This window comes from Liolophura sinensis, chromosome 8 (assembly GCF_032854445.1).
Source record: "Liolophura sinensis isolate JHLJ2023 chromosome 8, CUHK_Ljap_v2, whole genome shotgun sequence".
Lineage (NCBI taxonomy): Eukaryota > Metazoa > Mollusca > Polyplacophora > Chitonida > Chitonidae > Liolophura > Liolophura sinensis.
The window spans coordinates 9,999,909-10,021,716 of NC_088302.1; the positions used below are offsets into that span (position 1 = coordinate 9,999,909).

At 37.9% G+C, this 21,808-nt stretch overlaps 1 protein-coding gene across 1 annotated transcript; it reads right to left on the reverse strand.

Moving 5' to 3' along the window:
- Window positions 1-5,957: 5,957 nt before the first annotated feature.
- LOC135472434 (uncharacterized) lies at window positions 5,958-21,702 on the reverse strand. Its single transcript, XM_064751935.1, has 12 exons — window positions 21,545-21,702; window positions 20,924-21,105; window positions 19,528-20,432; window positions 16,257-16,354; window positions 15,206-15,421; window positions 14,828-14,915; window positions 13,703-13,824; window positions 13,133-13,238; window positions 12,298-12,479; window positions 9,110-11,575; window positions 8,537-8,636; window positions 5,958-7,776 (listed from the first exon to the last, which is right to left on the reverse strand). Exons 3-12 carry the CDS (start codon window positions 20,359-20,361, stop codon window positions 7,633-7,635), a joined length of 4,356 nt encoding a protein of 1,451 aa, XP_064608005.1. The 5' UTR covers window positions 20,362-20,432; window positions 20,924-21,105; window positions 21,545-21,702; the 3' UTR covers window positions 5,958-7,632.
- Between the last annotated feature and the right edge of the window lie 106 nt (window positions 21,703-21,808).

Below are 21,808 nucleotides of genomic sequence, written 5' to 3' on the forward strand. Positions count from 1 at the left end.
ATATACACATAATTATAAAGTGTGTAATTAAGTATTCTATGATATATTTTTAATGTGAATTATACTTTGTCTCGTATGTGTATGCACTGATAGAGATATTGTTAGTTACACAGTTACTCTGAGGCAGGATACAGAATGTATTCCGGCCAGCTAGGAATTTATTGGGTTGCCGCTGTTTCATCAGTTAAGCTCAGAAGGCAAGAGCGAATCACTTTGCAAAGTCATTGTAAAAACTGAAGAAGCCAATTGGCATCAGCTGCAGGATATGGAAAATATACACGTCCTTATGCGAGTGTTACTGTCCAATGAAAACAGTATACCAAACTATAAATTTGGTCTGACCAAGGCTAAGTAAGTGAGTGAATGAGTGCTTGGGTTTAAACGTTGGACTAGGTCTAAGTGTATGTGCACCATGTATATATATATATATATATATATATATATATATATATATATATATATACACACACATATATATATATGCATATGTTTATAGGTCTGTGGCACAAGTGTAGGGTACAGTGATATTCAAAACCTATATTTTCATACTCGGAGTGGCAAATCACAATAATATACTGATGCCACATGTACTTTGCTCCGTATAAGAAACAGCTGTATTAAAGCTTGTACCCTAATTCCTCAACCTTTTCACATGTGAAAGAGCAAATTTCAGTGCAATTTATGCACATTTTAAAGATAATTTTGGAGACAAAACTACAATGGTTGAATTGGCTTATTTCATAGCTTCACAAAAGGTGTAATTTTATCAGCCTTGAATAAACACCTTGCGAAAAGGTTGAAGAATTACAATACTAATGCTGTTGTGAGATTTGTTGTAAAATTTGTTTTTAAGAAAACCACACATGATTATGTGTTTTATGTGTATTGTTGGGGATATTTTGAATCTACTTCGAGGTCTCCGTCTTTATGATTTTATGTGTAAGAAGTGCTGTGTAAAATAATACGACAGGAAATAGTTAACTTGTACATGTACTTCATATAATAAGTAATTGCTGGAAAGGTTTAGACAAGGATTAGGTCATGATGTGTGAAGAGGAAATATAAGCAGGAGTATCACAGGAAACGATTGCACAAAGTGTGATGTTTGTAGGCCTCCCATTTACACAAGGCTACATATGTCAAACATGAACAGGGTTTTTATCGAGTTGCTAATAATTAACTTGGCAGCATGCGCACAATTCTTTTCACATGCGTGTATATTTTTTCATGTTTTGGTCTTATTAACAACTTCTTTGTATTTCTGTGCTGTGTATTTTGAATGTGAACTGAATGTCTATAATTCTGTAGTAGAACCCGATGATATTTGTTTTGCTTTTTAACGTTTACAATGGTCCACTAGTAAGTAATTAAGGTGGAAATTCACTGATATAGTTTTCCAAGGTTATGTACATACATGTTATGTACAAGCATTCTCCTTAGTAGAAGCTCAGTGTAAACTGCTTCCCAACTCTGCTTGGGTATTATTCACATATATAGGCCCACATAAGCAACATTCTGTGAGTTAGCAAAGTCACTAAGGTATTATTTTGTGCCTGGATCAACTCTATATTTTCTTTATGTTGGCCAATTTCCCAAGCCATGCCCTGGAGTTACAGTAGTGTGGACAGTGCTGGTATTCATCAAGTAGCTTATGAAGACATAAGTCATAAATTGTACTTGTTTAAAAACCCAAATAACCCAGAGCAGGAAAAAAAACTCAAATTGTGGTTGGTATATAAGTGTATAAGTTTTAAACTTCCTGGAGCACAATATTTTAATTGCAGCTTTGCTTGAATTTTGGATTAAAGTCATAAAACATTTGATAAATCTGGACCCTGGGCTCTATTCCAAAAGGCAATTATATGCTATTAAGTTGATTGCAACTACTGAGGAGTTCCCACTGGTTGTAACGATGAACTGTAGCTACGTGGACTTATGTGATTGCTTTGTAAAACACTGGGCTGGAGGACCCCACTTCAAACAGCCTGTAATGTTATATATCCCTTGTAATTACATAATACATGTACATGTAGTTTCAACATTTGTTGATTAAGTAGTTACATACATGTAGTGCTCCTTACAATGCTTTGTGTAACAACCCTGGGAAGCATTGCTCAACAAGAATATAGCTGGCCTACTATTATTTATCACAGGGTAGTCCATTTATTGTTATACTGTAGGTGTAATTACTAAAGAAATCATCCTGTTTTATTTTCTTGCTGTTGTTTAATGGCAGTTATCTATTTTGAACTGATGTGCTATATATGTATTATTACTTGAAATATTAATGATGAATTGAACAAAAAAATCTCATTTTCTTTGATACTATATCAAACTTTGTGGTTAATTGACATGAATTTACGATATTGCATTATATTATTTATTATATTAGCCACTGCATCATAGTTTAATGTTTCATATGCATAAAAACAAGGGTTGAAGTGAAAATCACATTTCATACATGTAATTCTAGTCAAATCCAGGTACTGTACAGTTATTAAGATACCTGTCAGTGGTCTTAGAACCTTGTACATGAAGGTTTTGAGCCTATGTTGGGACCTCCATATAAAGAAATTTTGGAACCTTCAACTTGCTGAAGCTCTTGAACCTTTAGAAGTCTTGATACCTAACATATCCAGATGTTATGGAACTTACCACAAGCAGGAGTTCCTAATCTTGCAACATAAATGGAGGTTACCTCAACAATTTGCCATTTGCAGTGGAACAAGATGCTGTTATATGGATTTCTACCAAAACCTTGGATTAAGTAACTTTCCAAAAGTGATGGTTCAGAAACTCCCCAAACCAAAAAAGAGCAATTCAGGAGCTGACAGGATACAGTGGTCCCTAGATCTGCCAGATAGGTAGCAGCTTAGTTGCTTGAAAACACACACAGAGTTGGCCCAAAATACCCAGCATGCCCATAACGCAGTTCAGATATTTGATAGATATGGTAATGGATGGTAAATTTACCCCAAAATGGAATCTGAGTACATGCTTCCTCTGCTTTCTTTATGCACAGATAGTTATTTTGATGTATGATTTTATTTATTTATTTGATTGGTGCTTTATGCCGTACTCAAGAATATTTCACTTTTCACTTAGTATTATGGAGGGAGGAAACTGGGCACAGCCGGGGAAAAACCCATGACCATCTGCAGGTTTCTGCCAGACCTTCCCACTTATGGCCGGAGAGGACGCCAGCATGAGCTGGCTCAAAGCTACCAGATTGGTGAGAGGCTCCTGGGTCATTACGCTGCGGTAGCGCGCTAACCAACTGAGCCACGGAGGCCCCCATTGTGATGTATGAAGAAATCAGAGAAATTACTTTGTAAGCCTTTCTCATGTGTTTCCTTGTGTTTCATGTCTGAAGGAAATATTTGGTTTATTTATTTGATTGTTTAACTCCATAGGTCTTCTCCGGAACTTTTCACTTAAAGCGGTTATAACTTTTCCTGAGGCGGAAACGACTGCCCTTCGATAGGCACTTGTCGAACTTCCTGACTTTCAGCCACAGCTAAAGCAGCAATAGCTGGCTCAGTGGTCAGGGGCTTCTAGTCGGGAAAGACAAGTCTTAGAAAAAGCATTTAACCATGTAAATTTATTCTTCTATGACCAAGTAGAAAAAGCGCTTAACCATGTTAACCTATTCAAATATGCCGAGCTCCTCGGGTTCAGCTTGCTAAGCTATCACAGCATGGAAATTAATGCTTTATAAGATGAATGGCCTCTAATGATGACAAAGGCATTCTGATCCAGCCTATCATAGCCTTTCAACCATTGTTCTTGGAGAGGGTTGAACAAAACCATTGAATTCAAAATATGCTGTAATACCATTTCAAAGATACACTCAAAAACCGTGTTGAGCAAAGGTAAATTATGGTGTACTATAATCTCCATCAATACTTCACAACCAACTTGCTTGCACACAAATAAGTTGACAGATTAAACTCACAACAGAGTTGTTTGACCATCTATTAAGGCATTAAACTACATGTATGCTAAAAAAAATATTTTTTTACTTTGTTTCTTGAAAACTAGAACTCAAACAAATCATCAATGTGGCATTCCAAGAGAAACCAAAATAGGAAGGCTTCCTAGAAAGCCCCATGCAGTATATTTGGAAGTAAATTTCAATAGTAGCTTTTTTCATTTATCTGTTATATAGAAACAAATGGTGTGTTTTGAATTTCAGCTGAAAATTATGAAAAGAAAACATTAATATGAAAAGCACTAAACAGTGTCAGTAGAAAATTCTAAACTGACACTTGCAAACAATTGCTTAGGTTTTCAGTTATTTTGGTCTGATCCCTTTCATCTCTCATGAAATTTGAAAATAACAAAATTACCACAACACAAAGACTTTCAAAGGTCTGGTTGAGAGGTACATTAGTTAGGCATGCTTTCTAAAATTAATTCATAGCTTACATATCAGAAAAAATGGAATGGACCAAAGACAATACCAGCAATTAGCTGAAATATGTAAAAATGGTGAAATTAAAATGCTTGTTCAGTACTTCATGTACCAAGATGTGCTGGTATTTCAATTGGACATACATATACTAATGTAAATGGTGGACGGTCCAGTATATCACAGCAATCAACAATAGCAGCTGCCAGAAAATATCACATTTTGCCAAAACAAAACATAACAGTACATAAATTACAAGTGTCTGTACAAGTAACATGAAAGCGTAACTTACATTAGTCATGAACAATTCATTTAACAATGACATTTCTGTTAATAACTATTATAAACATGAAAATAGTTACAACAGTTATACTTTTTTTTTTTTAGAACTATTATAAACATGAAACATGGTCAGATTTTTACATCTTTAAAGCATGTGCAGGGAAAATCATGACTGAGGACGAAAAATACAGTGTATTATGTGATAAAACAATATCTTTAAAGATTTGTCGGTGACGTGAAAGCATGCTGGACACATGCTACAGTTGTTATACCCCCTAATTTCATTAACCTCTATTACTCACATATAAAAGCCCCACACAACCAATCACATATACGTACCCATAGTCACACACATTATAGCTTTTGCTACAGAGGTTGGCTTTGCACTGAAATACTGTAATTCTTCAACCTTTTTGCAATTTTGCAAGGTATTTATTCAAGCTTATAATGAAAACATTATTCTGTGTTGGCTGAAAAAATTATACTTTTTGTGAAGTCCTGAAACTGGCCAATCCAACCAATATACTTCTGTCTGCAAAATGAAAACATAAATATGCATAAACTGCACTGAAATTTGCTCTTTCACATGTGAAAAGGTTGAGGAATTAGAGTACGCTATTTACATTAGTTGGGAATTCTAAAAAGCCAGAATATTTGTTAAAGCCTTTTGAAACTGTGAACTTGGTGTAAGCATGGAGTTATGAACAGATGCAATGTGCTTATGTGTCTCCACTGTAGAAGGTACAGGTATAATGTGCAAAAACAGCATATCAATATGCAATAATACTGTACATGCAAATCAAGACTATTTTGTGTCATATCAAGCACAGCACCTACATGTAAACGCTGAAGTTTACATTTTCTACCAAACAGACATAATATATGTTTATAGTAAGTTTGTATAATGCATAAGGACTATACCAATCACAATCACTGATTATGTATATCATCCAAAATGCTACAGTATACATGCATGCCTGACATACGTCCATGTAAATAAACATCCCGAAAAACACATGTCCAAATCTTAGGTTGAAAATGAAGAAGTCAAGGCATCACCTCATAGGTGTAAAATGTTTCACAAGCTTTCAAACCCCTTGCTGAGATATCTGTCGAGTGACTAACCACTCTATTTCAGATAAATTAATATAAATGGAATACCGTGGAATGTTCGAAATGTCAGTCCCGTGGTAAAGGTCCTGGCAAGAGAGTCAAATGCTTGTGAAACCTTTTAAATTACCTGGCGATGCCTGGCTTTCTTTATTATTATGGCTGAAGCCATATACGGCTATGAGTCTAAATCAGTATATAAATCTTACGTTGTGATTCATACAACAAACTGAAATACTGCTTGTACTGCTTGACATCAGAAAAGATATATGTATTGTATACAACATACATGTATCAACAGGAGTCAGTCTTGAAGAGTTAAAGGATTAGTGCCCAGATTTACTATTTATTCATAAATGGATATCCCTGCATATATTGTGAAATTTAGCATAAACAAATATTGAAATAGGGTACATTAATCTGAGTAATACGGCTCTTAAAATCACTAGATAATGAGGCAACTTTTATGCATTTTTTCTGCCAACACTCATTAGTCTCTGCCGAATTATGTCATACAAGTCCAGCCTTTACGAGCTGTCACAGCTTCGCCATTACGTTCAGTGCTAAAAAAGCTACAAGGGTGACAACAAACCCATCAAATTTCTCCACAAAATGGTTTGCTGTTCTGCATATGGTTGTAAAAACAGGTTGTCAAAGAACCCATGAGTTGGATTTTTTCATCTTTGGGAAATGGAATGGAATTTGTTGTCATGCAGAGGGAGGGAGAGAATAGTAAATAAAAATTAAATCTTAAGGTAAACATGCGAAATACACAATGCAACACAGGGTAAAGGTATAGCTTACCAGTCCATGTTGTCAGGATGGTCCTAAATGCCTGGACAAACTGATATCAAATTCAAGGTATGAAAACTTGGAATCTGAAATCTGGCCAGAGATGTCAGTGTCATAAATCGGAACTTTAACATCGTCCAATATGGGTTCAAATTGATGTGGCAGGATATTTTCTTCTGTGTAACTAAAATGCATCTGGAAAATTACATCGCTCTGACACGAATTCCCAGGTTATTTAGGCCTCTTAGATTTGGGTTGGCCATCTATGATGTCACCCGCTGAGCCGTACCAGGCGGATGGCTGAGAAAGGCTAGGGCAGTAAATCTATTGTTTTGGGTGGAATTGAAGTCATTATTAGGCTTCTCAGAAGCAGTCCTGGTAACATACTGTTTAAACAGGTTATAATCTTTATAATTAGGCCCAGTCGCTCAATCTGGACACTAATCCTTTAAACAAAATAAGTCACTTTCATATAGGTGAAACTTGTGCTGTAATACATGTTATGTTTGGTTGTACATTAATATTAATTAATACATCATTTATCCAAGACACTATAACAGAGGATGAGATTGAGGAATTCAGGATGCGGATAAATGATACACATAAAAGTGTAATAAACTCTATATTATATATGTATTACCATCAGCATGGGTGAAATTACAAAATAAAAATTCATGGAAACTATTCTAAAATATTTCTGAGAAAATGACACGTATTTATAAATGAAAATGTAAAAAAAATATCTCATTCCATTTTGCACTGGCTTGCATCCTTATTTTACAAGTTTATAAAATTTACATAATGTGAATGTATGAAATGTGTATGAATATTCTAAACTTCTGACTTAAACATTTGTGATTTCAACTAAAAATATATCATACAGGTAAAACCAAACTGGTACATCTCCAGATCCCCATAAAACAGAACACAAGTGTTTCTGTGACAATCAATTTGTATAAATAATAAAAAGTAAAAATAATACAGCAAAAGTTAAAATGTGCACAGTTTCTCAGCTTAACAGCCTGAGTCCAATGATGTTATAACTGTCCTTCATTAACCCCTGAGTTCTGAGAGCGCCCTCTTGTTGTAGCCAGTTCCCCGATCTGGTCCTGCAGAAGGTTTACTGTCTTCATCTTCAAACTGAGAATATCTCCCATTCTCTTGATGTACTCTTCTGTATCCTGTAATATCACATAAACAAGTTCTCGGTCAATGTCAAACTCATGGAATACTGTATGTGGGCACAACTGGGAAACAATGCTCAGTTTTGGCCCATGAACAAGGATAGCAGAGCGCCATCTGGATGTTGTCTAAGGAAGGATAACCCAATGGTAGAATTCAATGAGCTGTATCACAGACTAATGAGGTTTTGCGTAAGTTATCATCTTATAGCCTGAGACAGGCAATCTGCACACAGGGGCATTCAAGGGGGCTGGAAACATCGCATGATAGGTGGCATATTACTGGCCTCAGAGGTAATCATTCACCTCAGTGGTAGGTATTGGCCTTGGAAATACAGGCATTCCAACCAAACAGAGAAAAGTTTCTAGATTGTTGTCATGATGGAGTACAGAAATAAGCTCTGACCCATAGAAATGATAGCATAGATTAATTCCCACTCCTTTCATAGAGAACTAGGACACAGCTGTCACATAAATATGTCACAGCACTGAAATGCCATGGTCGTAGGAAAGACTTTCACAGTTCCAATTCATCAAATCATGAAAAACAGGGCTGTAGTGTCATACATACACATGAATGTGGGCATCTGAGTGTAGTTAATAAGTGATGAGGTGATGAAGCGACAGATGTGTAATGTAGAGCAGTTCTACACTGTAAATCAAGAGAAACGTTTTAAATGGTTACATGTACTTCACAAACACCTTGTCTACTGAAAGATGGGTACTAAGCAGTCACAAAGGGACATGGCAAGAAACTTACCTTATGCCCGGCCCTGAATGCCAGCAACAACTTCATCTCCTGCTTACAAAGGGAGGTAATTGCTGCTAACTGTTCTTCATGTGCCGTTACGATATGTACTCTGAAAATGAGAGAACACACCGGTAAGTGAAGTACTATACAAACATGGAGACTTAACAGCATTCAGACAGGATGCAAGCATGTTCTTACCAGAATGAGTCAAAGTTAGAGTTATGATATCTGATAATCACCATTTCCATATGATAATTTTAACAAGGTGAATGTCTGTCTGTGCTGGAAGGTGAAAGCAGGAATCTAGCACGTTTAGTGTGAACTGCATGCCTATGGCAAGACGTAACAATAAAATAAGTTATCGATACAGTTTTAAAAGCTATGAATACACCAAAACAAACAAAATATGCTGATCACTGTGTTATGCTGTAGGTGTCAGCAAATTGTTTCCATAATCGTTTCCATGGGGATACATCATCAATGATTACATCCTAAATCAAATTCCACTTCAATTCCATAAATCTGTCAAGACCTAGAATTCACACAATGGTTCACTCTTACATCCTAATCAGAAGGACTTACTTTGCTGCTAAAGGATCAGCTGGTATTCCGATGGTAGCCAGGCGCTGCAGGTTGGAAGTTGCCCTCATGATGCTTCCCGAGGTGGAGGAAGACACTGCTAGAGGGTGGGCCCTGGCTGGTATAACATCTCTACTGATACCCTTCGGTGCTGAGTGTCTTGCCCTGTCCTCTGTTACTGGCTGTGGGTGGATAGGGGCAAACCCTGCCGCTGGGGAAAATGTTGACAGTTTCTCAGTGGTAATGGCCCCAACAACAGTCGGAGAGTTCTTTACAGGCTCTGTTGGTTTTATTGCTGTACTGAGTTGGGTATCTATGTCAAGTCTATCTGATACATTATAAGCTGGATCTGCATTTATGTTAGGAATCTGAATATCATCAGATGTCCCTGAGAAAGATTGAAGCACTGAGGGTTGTGATGGGGCAGGCAGCTCCTGGGAGGGTATTATGTAGTCCCCAGAAATTGGGAGGTACGGCACCCCCACAGACTGGAACAGCTCTCCTGCTGAGGAACTTGGGTAGCTCTCAGCCTTATGAGCATATCCCAAGGACTCTACATTAGAGGGCACAGGTTTGATAGCACTACTAGAGTCTGCAGGCATAGCGAGATTGAAGGCAGCTGGGGAGGGATCGCTGGCTGGAGATGCAGATTTCTTTCTCTGGTCGCGATCACGACTGTTGCTGCGGCTTCTCCTCCTCTGGCGTGCCTCGGATGAGCGTTTCCTCTGATCCACCGGAGACAATGATCCCGGAGCGCTTCCATCGCTATGTTTACGGCCTGGGGACTCTGTGCTGTTTGGGGAAGGTGTCCCAAGACTTCTCACAGATCCCAAGGATGGAATTCTTTTCATGTCTGTTTCATAATCTGATAAACTATCTGGTTGTCTTTGAGAAGAACTGCGTTGATGAGCATTGTCAACGCGGTTTGTAGGTTGAGCTACACCAATGAGAACTGAGGACAAGGCATTTGGTTCGTCTGAAGTCGGCAAGACAGGTAAAGGAATATTTGCAACAACAGGAGAGGGCACTGCAGTCGGTTTAGCCAACGATTGTTTGGTTAAGTGCTTCAGAAATTCACTAGGATTTGGCATGTTTTGTCTAGCTCTGTGTCTAGCCAAGAGTGGGTCAGTCTTTTCCCTCCGAGACAAATCATTCCTGTCAGACGGGTAGCTAGGGACATCCTTGTTCTCTGCAGGAGTTGTTAGTATTTCTCTTGGGAACATTTCCTCTGCAAACAGTCCAGCCTGTATATCATCCTGCAGTACAAAGTGATCCGTGGCTAGGATTCTAACAGGATCAGGATCAGCATACTGAAGTTCAGGGCAAACTGGGTGTGCTCTCAGTCTGACATTCTCTGACCTTGAGAAACTTGTCAGGTCCGAACTCTTGGCAGGGGATGCCTGGGGCAGGAATTCTGCTCGGCGAGGGGTAGATGCTCCTTGGACTTTCCCTAATGCTCCTTCAGCAGCAGATGGATGGTGTTGTTGAGTCAGATAGCCTTGATAGTTCTCATCTTCACCATCCCTGGTGACCTTTGGTTTGCTTTGTCCTCCAAGCTGATTCTCCTTTGGGGAACCAAACAGCAAATCATCTGTATCACTGCGTGAAGAATCTTGACCTTTAACAGATGTTTCATCCTCATCGCAGAAGTCTGTTGGTTTTCTGCGCAACACAAGAGGTTTGGGTTTATATGAAGAAGAATCCCTTAATGAAATGCTAGTGGAGAAAGCAATTGCACTTGGCTGAGAAAATTCTGCACCAGCCACTTCAGGGACGTTCATTGAGGTTCTCTGACTGCAAGAAACCTGCTGACCTCTAGATTCTGCTGACGATATTGTCCTGGACTCAGAAGGCACTTCTACATCTACGATTCCAGCAAAACCTGGCATGACCGAGTCAGATTTTCCTCCAGTTTTGTTGAGATCATTTAATTCCTGGCCAATCTCCTCCAAATCTTCTGCAGCTACGTCTAGTTCCGTGTCATTAGAAGCTGCTAAAGGCTCATGCCTCCTAACCTGTGGTCGTGACAAGTCATTATCAAGGACATTCAGATTGCACGTGTCTGACAATGTCGGGTTGGATTCAGAGGAAGACCTTGTTGGCACATCTATCTTCTCACGCTGAACTGCAGGAGTCATAGGGGCACTTTGCCTACAGAACAGGCTTTTTGAACGACGTAATGTGGAGGAGGATGAACTGGCTCTCCCGGACTCTCGACTGGTTTTCCTCTGGCCAGGGAAGTTTCCCCGGATAGGAGTTTCTGAGGGGTCAGGTAATACTGTGGCTGGTGGGCTCCTACGGCCAACTTGTTTTCTGGAGGGTCTAGGCCTTAGTGGAGTGGAAGAACAGGCGATGTTGGAAGGGTGAAATATGGAGGGAGGAGTGATGAATGGTACATTGAGATCTGGCTGGGCAGTTGATCTGCTGACACGAAGGTTCTGATTGGCAGCCTTTCTCAACTCTTTTACTCTGCAAACAAAATATAGAGAAACCTGATGATAAATATTCTCTTCTTACCTGCAATACTCTGATACACATTAAAAATCTTACTGTTTGTTTTTGGTGAAGATAGCTGTTAAACCTCAAGACAGTATTTCTTCTGTTGCACTGCTACCGCAAGATACAAATAATGCCTATGGTCCTATGGGGATATCATGCTACTAGGTTGCCAGTGCTAGGGACTTGTTGTAGAAATATATGGTTGATTGGGTAGGCCCATTCTGTACCTCTACATCTCCCCTCCCCCACTCCTCCCCAGCAGGGGAATGCTAGTGGAATTCTACATGTCTGCTCAAAATCTGATAGAGGCAAGCTGACTGCAGCACAATGACTCAGGAGCCTCTCACAAATGTGGTGGTTATGAGTTCAAGTCCTAGTCATGCTGGATTCGTCTCTGATTGTACAAGGGAAAGTCTACAAGCAATCTGTGGATGGTTGTGGGTTTCCCCCTGAGCTCGGCCAGGTTCCTCTCACCATAGATGTAATGTCGGACGTCATCTTATAAGTGAAATATTATTGCATACAACATAAAACACCAATCAAATAAATAGTAAATCAAGCTATACAGGATTCCCTTCTCTGTTTTAAATTACATAAAACGATTTCATTTTTCCAGTGATTCAAAATTTAGTGCAGAGAAATTTGTTATTGGTCAGATCATACATATATCTTGAACTGTAGCTTGAGCTTACCTGTCTGCATATCTTAATGTATTAAGGCTGTTCTCACAGGCTGAGTATGTGGGGGAGACGTTGGCTATCATACAGGTTCTTGAGTTTCCGATGAAGGAATCCTTCAGGATATGGGTCAGCTTACTTTGTCTGAATGGAGTATGGCGGTTTTCCTGATCTATGGAACGGATACACTCTTTCAGCTGCAACGTGTAAGATCAAAATTAGCTATAAGGAAGGCAGACATATTGCACCAAAAGAAAGTTTAAAAAACATTACAATGTCTTACTGATATCACAATATTACCCCAAAAATGCTCTAGATGGAGAGATGAAATCAGTCAAAGAACAAAAAAAGAAAAACAAGAAAAATGTAATAAATAATGAATGAACCTTTGCTTGTCTAGCCCCAAACCTCGTGATAAATTACAGAGGCTAAAGTCATGATAACATATACAGAGGGAGATTTTCTAAATATCATCAGCTGTGTGTAGCTTGAGGTCTTTGCTTAAAAGTATAGCAGGAGCTTCTAAAACTCTTGTTAACAGTTTTGTATGTTGGAAAAGAAAAATACAAGATTAAGTGAAATTGCATCTGTTATAACATCGTGGTTCAGGAATTGCATATTTAGTAATACTTACAATAGGGAATACACCGTAACTGCAAAAACCCCTTTCAATTATGAACATCAGTTATTATGACTTATGATACTCAATCATTACCCTATCATTGTCATTCATTTTAAACAGAAGAAAGATTAAAAAAAACATTTGGGTCAACTTATACTTGCATATCTAGTTTTTTTCGTTTTTAACCCTACTGAAAAAAAAAAGATGATAAAATACAAAATATCTTACAGCTAACAGACTTTGGTTGATTTCAGCACCCTCCAGTCGTGTTTGTCTGTCAGTATCTGTCACATCCGCAGCTCTCTCACTCCCAGCCAGGTCAATAAAGGACATTCTGTCACATGTACAATAAATTTTAAATCACACATTGACAACACAGTGATTTTTTTTTTCAGATATGGGATATTCTCAGATACTGGACAATGTGTGGAAATGTTTACAGACGCCAGCTGAAAAACTAAACATTTTTTTCCAGATGTAAATAAAATATTTGAGAGGTTTAGCTTTCTGGTCTAATTTACTTTAATGCCACAAATAACTTAAATGACATGATAATATCATAAAAATACGCACAAATATTATTAAATTATTGATACCATACATGTACTTGTGATTTAACCCTCCTGATCTCGATCACGGCAAAAACGGATCAGCATAAGCTTAACTTTGAGAGCTTGATTTTGAGAGAATGAATTCTGGACTGGTACATCCTGGACATCTTTACCCCCTAACCGTAGCTCTATCTCTAACATGTCTCCCTGAACACCTACTTACTCCTGCATGGGAACAATTACTCACCTGCCCAGTCTTCTGTCTGCTGAGGTCCTCACCTCTACCTGCAGGACAGCGTGGGAGCGGGATGAATCAGGATTCACACCTGTGGAACCCTTACTTCTCACCTGGTTACCATACTCCAAAACCTGAAACACAGTCCAAACCTACACATGTACATTTCACTGTAAGATTAGGAAAACTGTAATTTCTTTAAATTTAAAGGAACAGGAAGAACCCATATGTATGCTGATGATGATAATATTACCTCACATTGCACAGCCAGAGTTACATACATCCATACATCCATCATGATCATTGTTACAGTATTCCTGCATGATAATAATGGTTATCCCATACATCCATCATGATCATTGTTACAGGATTCCTGCGTGATGATAATGGTTATCCCATACATCCATCATGATCATTGTTACAGTATTCCTGCGTGATGATAATGGCTATCCCATACATCCATCATGATCAATGTTACAGTATTCCTGTGTGATGATAATGGTTATCCCATACATCCATCATGATCATTGTTACAGTATTCCTGCGTGATGATAATGGTTATCCCATACATCCATCATGATCATTGTTACAGTATTCCTGTGTGATGATAATGGTTATGCCATACATCCATCATGATCATTGTTACAGTATTCCTGCGTGATGATAATGGTTATCCCATACATCCATCATGATCATTGTTACAGTATTCCTGCGTGATGATAATGGTTATGCCATACATCCATCATGATCATTGTTACAGTATTCCTGCGTGATGATAATGGTTATGCCATACATGTATCATAATTATAATCACAGCACTCCTGTCTGATGATAATGGTTATGCCATACATCCATCATGATTTCAGTTAAAATCACAACAAATCTGCACCATGATCATAGCTAAACCATTCCTGTTACACCATGTCATGATACTTGCATGATACAGTTATACCATACCTCCATAATGATAATAGTTATGGTACACCTGGGTAATTATCACAGTTACGACACATCTGCATAATGAGCAAAGTTAAACATGTACAGCATACATGCATGATGATCGTTGTTAAAATACACCACCATGATGATCACAGTTACATCATGCGTGTACTTACGATGACCATAGTTACATCATACCTGCATGATGGAGGGGACATCTGTCACCTGTGTCTCTGTTAGCCCTGCTATGCACACTCTATGTGATCCATCCTCTCGAGCATGTAGTCTGACAAATAAAACAAAATAAACCAGATTTTTTTACACGTGACTGCTTAAAAAATGTTAAAACTTGTGCAAGATCAAAATAAATGATGTGCGGGGGTATCTTAAACATGTAACTTTGTAACAACGAGCTAAAAACAAATGAATACCTATATGGCTTAACCACACTTCAGCAATATTAGAGCAGCCATATCTTAGTGAGAGCATGTTTGAACTTCGCCAGGAGACATTAGGCAAGCCAAAAAGGCCTATCTGTAAAGTTACTGTGCATTCACAATGTGTACCTGTACTTACCTGTTTCTCTTGTTAAGTAGATCAAAGAGCTGACCACAGTAAATCTCAAAGAAGCTGACCCAGACCATAAGACCACTGCCATATTGCCCTGACTGTGAGATAGAGAAAATCTCCTGAGCAGCCAGCATGTAGAGACCAGGCTGTTCCCGGGTCCCTAACATTGTGTGGGTCTTCCCGGCTCCTGTCTGGCCATAGGCAAAACATGTAGCACTGCCCCTATGTAACACATAAGAAAGGAACATACCTTTACATGATTAAGAAGTATTTAGCGCCTGTTGAGAAATTCAACTCCTACAACCTTGCATCATGAGATCTGTCATGTGCATATATATAAGACCACTTAAAAAAAATAAATTTTACTACCTTTATTTACATTACAAAGTTTCAGAACTTTCTGCATTTTTATAAGAATGAAGTGTCTGAGGATGTGTGTGTGGGAGAGAGAGGTATGTATGACTGACATCCAATTGATAAAGTCATCACATTACATCATCAGCATTTACCATGGTACCATGTGTCTTCCTTTCATATAAGTTGTCTTGTCCACTTAAGTTTTATTTTGTACACAAACGCCTCTGCTGTGCAATGCTGAAATGTTTAATTTTGGGGGCAGTAACAGACATACATGTATGTACATGTAGGTTTGTCAAATGATTATCTTACAAAATGTACCTTCAAGGTCAAAACTATATATGAAACACATAACCATTTTACTGTGTTTGGTGAAATTTATTCCTCACAATTACGGGTAAGCATTCCACTGTATACCTAAACAATACATGTACGTAGACAGTAGTGTATTTAAGAAATATGACGAGCAATATGTGTGAGTTTGACATCAGCATGAAAGTGTACAATGTGCATACAGACCAAACATACATGTACATGTACTTTACATCTGTACAGATCTATATATACAACACAGTCATATGTACACAGGTGATGATTATGTGTATATACTGACAAGGTATGTGCAGCGAACAGCTTGTGCTAAATTATTGATTACCTGTGTGTCAGTGATACCTGAATGCCAGTGCCAGTAGAGACTTACCCCTGAAATACACAGTCAATAAGAGGTTTGGCCACTCGCTCAAACACTTCCTCATTCCCACAACCCTCATGAAACACCTCGTCAAAGCAAAACTCGTGCTGAGAAAAACACAAGAAATGAAATGAAGGGTGAATGGTCAGTACAGCAGCCTGTATTTCACAATTATTACATACCAGAATACATGTACCATTATTTGAATTTTACAATAACTTCAATGACAATGTTCCACTGATAATTATTGCTCATTTATTTATTATTTATTTTTACATATTTCCCATGAATAACCGGGTAGGAAGCCAGAATAAGCTGGACTTAAACTCACAACAAACCTATTGATGAGAAGTTAATGCGAGTTTCTGCTTATGTTTCATGATTACAACACGTCTACACATATGTAAGGTTTATTGCTTATGCTGAGAAAAATTGAACAGCATCTGAACACCTCTAAATTGCAAAATGATACAAAACTACATACTGTAATACTTCAACCATTTCACATGTTTGCAAGGTATTTATTCAAGCATATTCTGAAGGCATTATTCTGTTTGGACTGATAATACTATAGTTTTTGTGCAGCCCTGAAACTGGCCAATCCACCCAATGCTGTTTTGTCTCCAAAGTCGAAATAAAACTGTGCATGACTTGCATTGAGAAGTGCGCTTTCCTATGTGGAAAGGTTGTAGAATTATATAGGGCACGTTTCAGTACCCATATGTATCTAGTAGTGTGAACTACCTATATAATGTTCTGATCAATTACTATTCAACAGGATTAATCTATGACCAGCATGTCCCATTGTGGTACATTGCATAACTTCTGCAATAATCATCCGGTACCGAGAATCAAGAGAGGTTACATTTATCCCCACTGCAGACATGGATAATTTATCGTGCTGGTGCCATTGTTGCCATAGCAGCTAGAAAACAAACATCGCGAGAAAACCACAAAGTGCTAGCAATCTTCCTGGCTAAGATGTAAATCTAGGTGAAATGCAAGTGATACTCATTAGCTGGTCAGCACGGGTGTTTACTTAACTAGGTCAAACAGGCATTTATCAAAACCTCCATTTAGCCTTTTTCGCAATACAACACGAAGTATAAAGCACTTGTAGACTCTTATACGTCAAATAAATATAGATAACATACATGTATTGGTGTACCTGCACATGTACTTATCAACCATGGCAATGATATACTGATTAGTAGTACATGTACTATGGTATTAAATGAGGTGTCACTTCCATTCTGACAGGTACTGAAAACAAAGGAAACTGAAAGGTGTACATGTACCTTTCATTGACTTTTGTTGATTTCCAGTGAATCATGGCAACTGTTTTGTTAAGATTGCCAACTACATGTATTTACATGTATTACATGTATTTGTGTGTACAGATCAACATAATTTAAAAGCATGAAAGTGTAATTAACTTGTAAAAGTGTAAATAATGATAATACTGTTATGTACAAGCCTGGCTGATCAGTGTCAGTCACCTCTGCTCCATAATAAAGTCAGACAATAGAAATCTATATGTATGAAGAGAGGGGGAATATATCGATGTTAATACTGAAACAGGAGAATATCTGTCTTCTTCAGTTTTCTCTATGTTCAGCTTTTTACAGATCGTACTATGTTTATTAACATTTCAACATGTACGATACCCTACTATACGTGGACAGTATGCATGTTGACAACAATTATGTGACAAATTGCAATGAAAACAAAAGCACAGTAAAAAAATTTATGGAAAAGCTAAAAAACAAAAAAGGAAAAAAAAAAAAAAAAACCTCAAGGATTAGGGCCCAGCAGGGTAAGAAAGTAACGTTAAGCGAAATTGACTATATATTTTAAAGATAGCCCAAAATTTCAATTTGGTCCTTCGATGTGAATCACACTGATACATGTTTGTACATCATATATTGCTCAAACGTGGGATTTAGTCTTTAAGCCTGTTGAGGATGCTCATCTGATCAGTAAAAACTTATATATATATATATATATATATATATTTACGTATTACTTATTAAAGGAGTGTTTCATGCTGTACCTGAAAATACATGTATTTCATATACCTGGCGGCCAGGATTATGGTGAGAGGAAATCGAACAGGCCCCATTGGAAATTCACAACTACTAGTAAATTTTTCACCATGGTATTGTTATTCTACATGAAATTATTCGGGTAATGACTTTCCACTTAAAAAACTGTTGATTATGCCTGTAAATTTTCCTGATTGGACACAAGATACAGGTAAATGAATTTCTTGAAATAGTTACAACAAATGCACATCTCATAAAAATATATTTAACGAGACTATGCTGTAAACATCGATCAGCACAAATGCAACAAAATTTCTGCTATTGTTTTAGAACAGGCCAAAAAAGTTTTCAAAAATATCTGTGTCATTTGTGAGCATGTCACAGTTCAAAATGGATAATAACGTTTGCAAAAGTTATATTGCAGGTTGTTTGCAAATTTTTAGAACTTTAAAATGATTTTAACATAATAAAAAATACAGGCATAAGTCTGATGTTTTCTGAAAGGAATTAATTTAAGCCACATGTGTTCCTGGTAAACAGAGAAGATTTTATCTGCCTGGCAAATAAGGATTTCACAAAAACTCTCTGGTATAACCTCTGTGTACTGGAAAAACCAAATCCATGTACATATCTGTAAAATGCTACATGTAGCATAACAGTAAACAGCTGTGTACATTGGCCAATTGCCAAGCATGCCTAACATGTGACCTTCATGGTTCAAATCATGGTATGATGTTGTTATGATGCTATAAATAGGGCATGCATGTGTTCATGTAATTTTGGTCACTCGGTTAAACATGTGTAAACACCTGAATTCATGCACAGGTGAATTCATGTATAAAATAAAGCGGAGTCAGATCTGATGCTAGCACATTTTCAAACTGATGTCACTTAAGACTTTGCATGGAATGTTTTCTTATTACACAAAAGTACAACAACCTTAGGGAAAGTCAAAAAGAAAAACTGACAAAAATCAGACAAAACTTGGACAGCAAAGTTCTGCATGTTTGTTACAAAAAAACAAAAAAAACAAAAAACAAACAAAACAGAATGGCAGTGTAATCTATACTAGTGATTATGCTCTCTCAGCAACTTCAGACAATTGCTGGTATACTAAAGCTATTAATACCATTTTCAAATTTTCAGTATGATTTTTTTTTAACAGTACAAAACCATATCATTTGTGTCATCATTAATGTTCACTTGTTAGCAATAAAGTGATTAAAGACACTTACCTGCAATGTATACGGTCTGAGATCGACAGCTAATTTGGGTTCGTTGATTGTTATTGTGTCAGATCTCTCAACTACAACAACATCATCATCAGCTGAGCGTATTTCACGTTTATTTCTTGGACGTTTCCTGACACATACACATATTTTGTGGTCACTGGCGTCTTCTCGTACTGCTGTAGGCTTCTGTTTGACTTTATTTTTGGGTAGGCCATAGTTATAACCCGTGGTGTGCTTTACCCTCTCTATGGTTGTGACTCTCCTAGGTCTAGGGGGTGTGGCTGAAGCTCTGTTGACATGCTTTGTGGCTGGTTCGTAATCTGATGGACCTGAAGAATCACTGTTAGCATCATCATTGGAACTGTCTGAATCATCGGGGTAGGCAGCGGCCTCCAAACGCTCAAAGGCCAACCGTGGTCGAGGAACTGATGGTGCACTCACATGGCGTCGAACGCTGTGTCTACTACGCTGTGATTCAGCAGAGGATTGTCTTGGCAAAATGTTAGATGCTGATGACGTGTACTGTGGACTTCTGTTTCTTTTTCTCGCAGGCTTGTTTTTGCTTTGCGAGTGTCTGTGAATTGGCAAGGAGACGCTGTAAGCTGTGGCTTCTGAAATATCAGGCAGATCTTCTACATCTACTTCGTACACAGATCTGATAATATCAACCAGTTCAAAGAGACGCCGTTGCTCATCTTCAGTAACATTACCCAGGGCAGAGACATCTTCCCCACTTAATTCTATCAAGGATTCAGCACTTGAAAATCCATTTGCTCGCAGAGTTGGGTAAAATTTCTCCAGTCTGGCTTCTCTCAAACATTCATATAGGCTTCCCATGTTTGGCAAAAGGAGTTCTTCAAGCCAAGTTAATGACAGTTCATTGGAAATGTGAGGTAGCTGTGAGTGTCCTGAAAAATTATATGAAATCAACTGTAAATATCATGTATTTCAGGTAATACGTGATGTACATACTAACCATTTATTCAATATAATTTTTACGTGTGTATTACACATAAAACATGAAACAAGTATCTTAGCAATTGATAAATATCTTAATGGCTCAATGGAACAGCACATACTTCCTTTAGATTCAACTTGTAAATGGTTACAAATAGGTAATGATTCCTGAAGTTGATATCATCTTAAAATTTGTATACATATAAAGAAGATAACATGGATTACACTGAGCAACAAATACGAAGCAAAGATTTTGTTGTCATTTATAAACTGATGGAAACTGACCTTGTACAGTAGCTTTATGAATAATCTGGAATGTAAATGCTGCATTGATTCAATCACTCACAAAATAATTTTGAAAGCTCACAAGAACATCACACCCCCTTGATGGCATTTATTCTTGAAGAATCATCTGAGCTCAGTATATATTTTTCGGACTTACCCTGACTCAATCATTATTTTTAACCGGCATTGTACTGTTCAGTCTTGGCATTCATCCAACTGTCCTACTTAGTTCTTCTCTGGACAAAGACATACACTCAATTTCGTTGAAGTGGTGCAAGCACAAAAAGCTGTGGCATTGGAAATGACCGCGAATTGTTGACAAATGCAGTGACGAGTGATCTAGATAAGAACAGAAATAGAATGGACTTGAAAATAAAATAAAAAGAAGCTGCAAAGTGTTGATGACACTCACATGTTGTGGCTATATTCAGCTCAGACTCAGACTGATAGCACAATGCACTGATATCTGCCAGGGAGACATTCTCATTCATGACATGTTTGGACACGAAAGTTTGACAGTTCGACTGTCCTCAGTCCCACGGCTTAATCCACATGACGTCACGAAGTTCTGCAGGACTTACATGTTTTGTTTACTCAGACCCAAGTTATTAAAGCTCTCAAAAATAGAAATTCCCAACAGAATGTATCCTTGATTAACTGAAAACCGGAACATCTAAACCAAAACTCATTCTTCTAAAGCTAAACGAATAAACAAGTTTCTGCATGTCTTCGTTGTTGTTGTTTCTGCAAACGACCCTAAGAGTCGCCGACCGCATACCTATCTTGGCAAAGGTGGGCTGGATGCTGCTGTGTTCTCAGGATCAATGCAATCAGCTCTTGCGACGACTAGAATAATCATGAGGCTAACCTGGACGCCGCACCATCAGCACAAAATACAAGATCGATACAAACGTCCAGCTGCGCTGCACATCTCCCATAGATACAGAATGTTGTTTATACGCCATTTGTATTTTCGCGCTTGAACCGAGTGACCTACTTAAATAACATCCATACGTAAAAGAGCCCCGAAAACGGACTAATA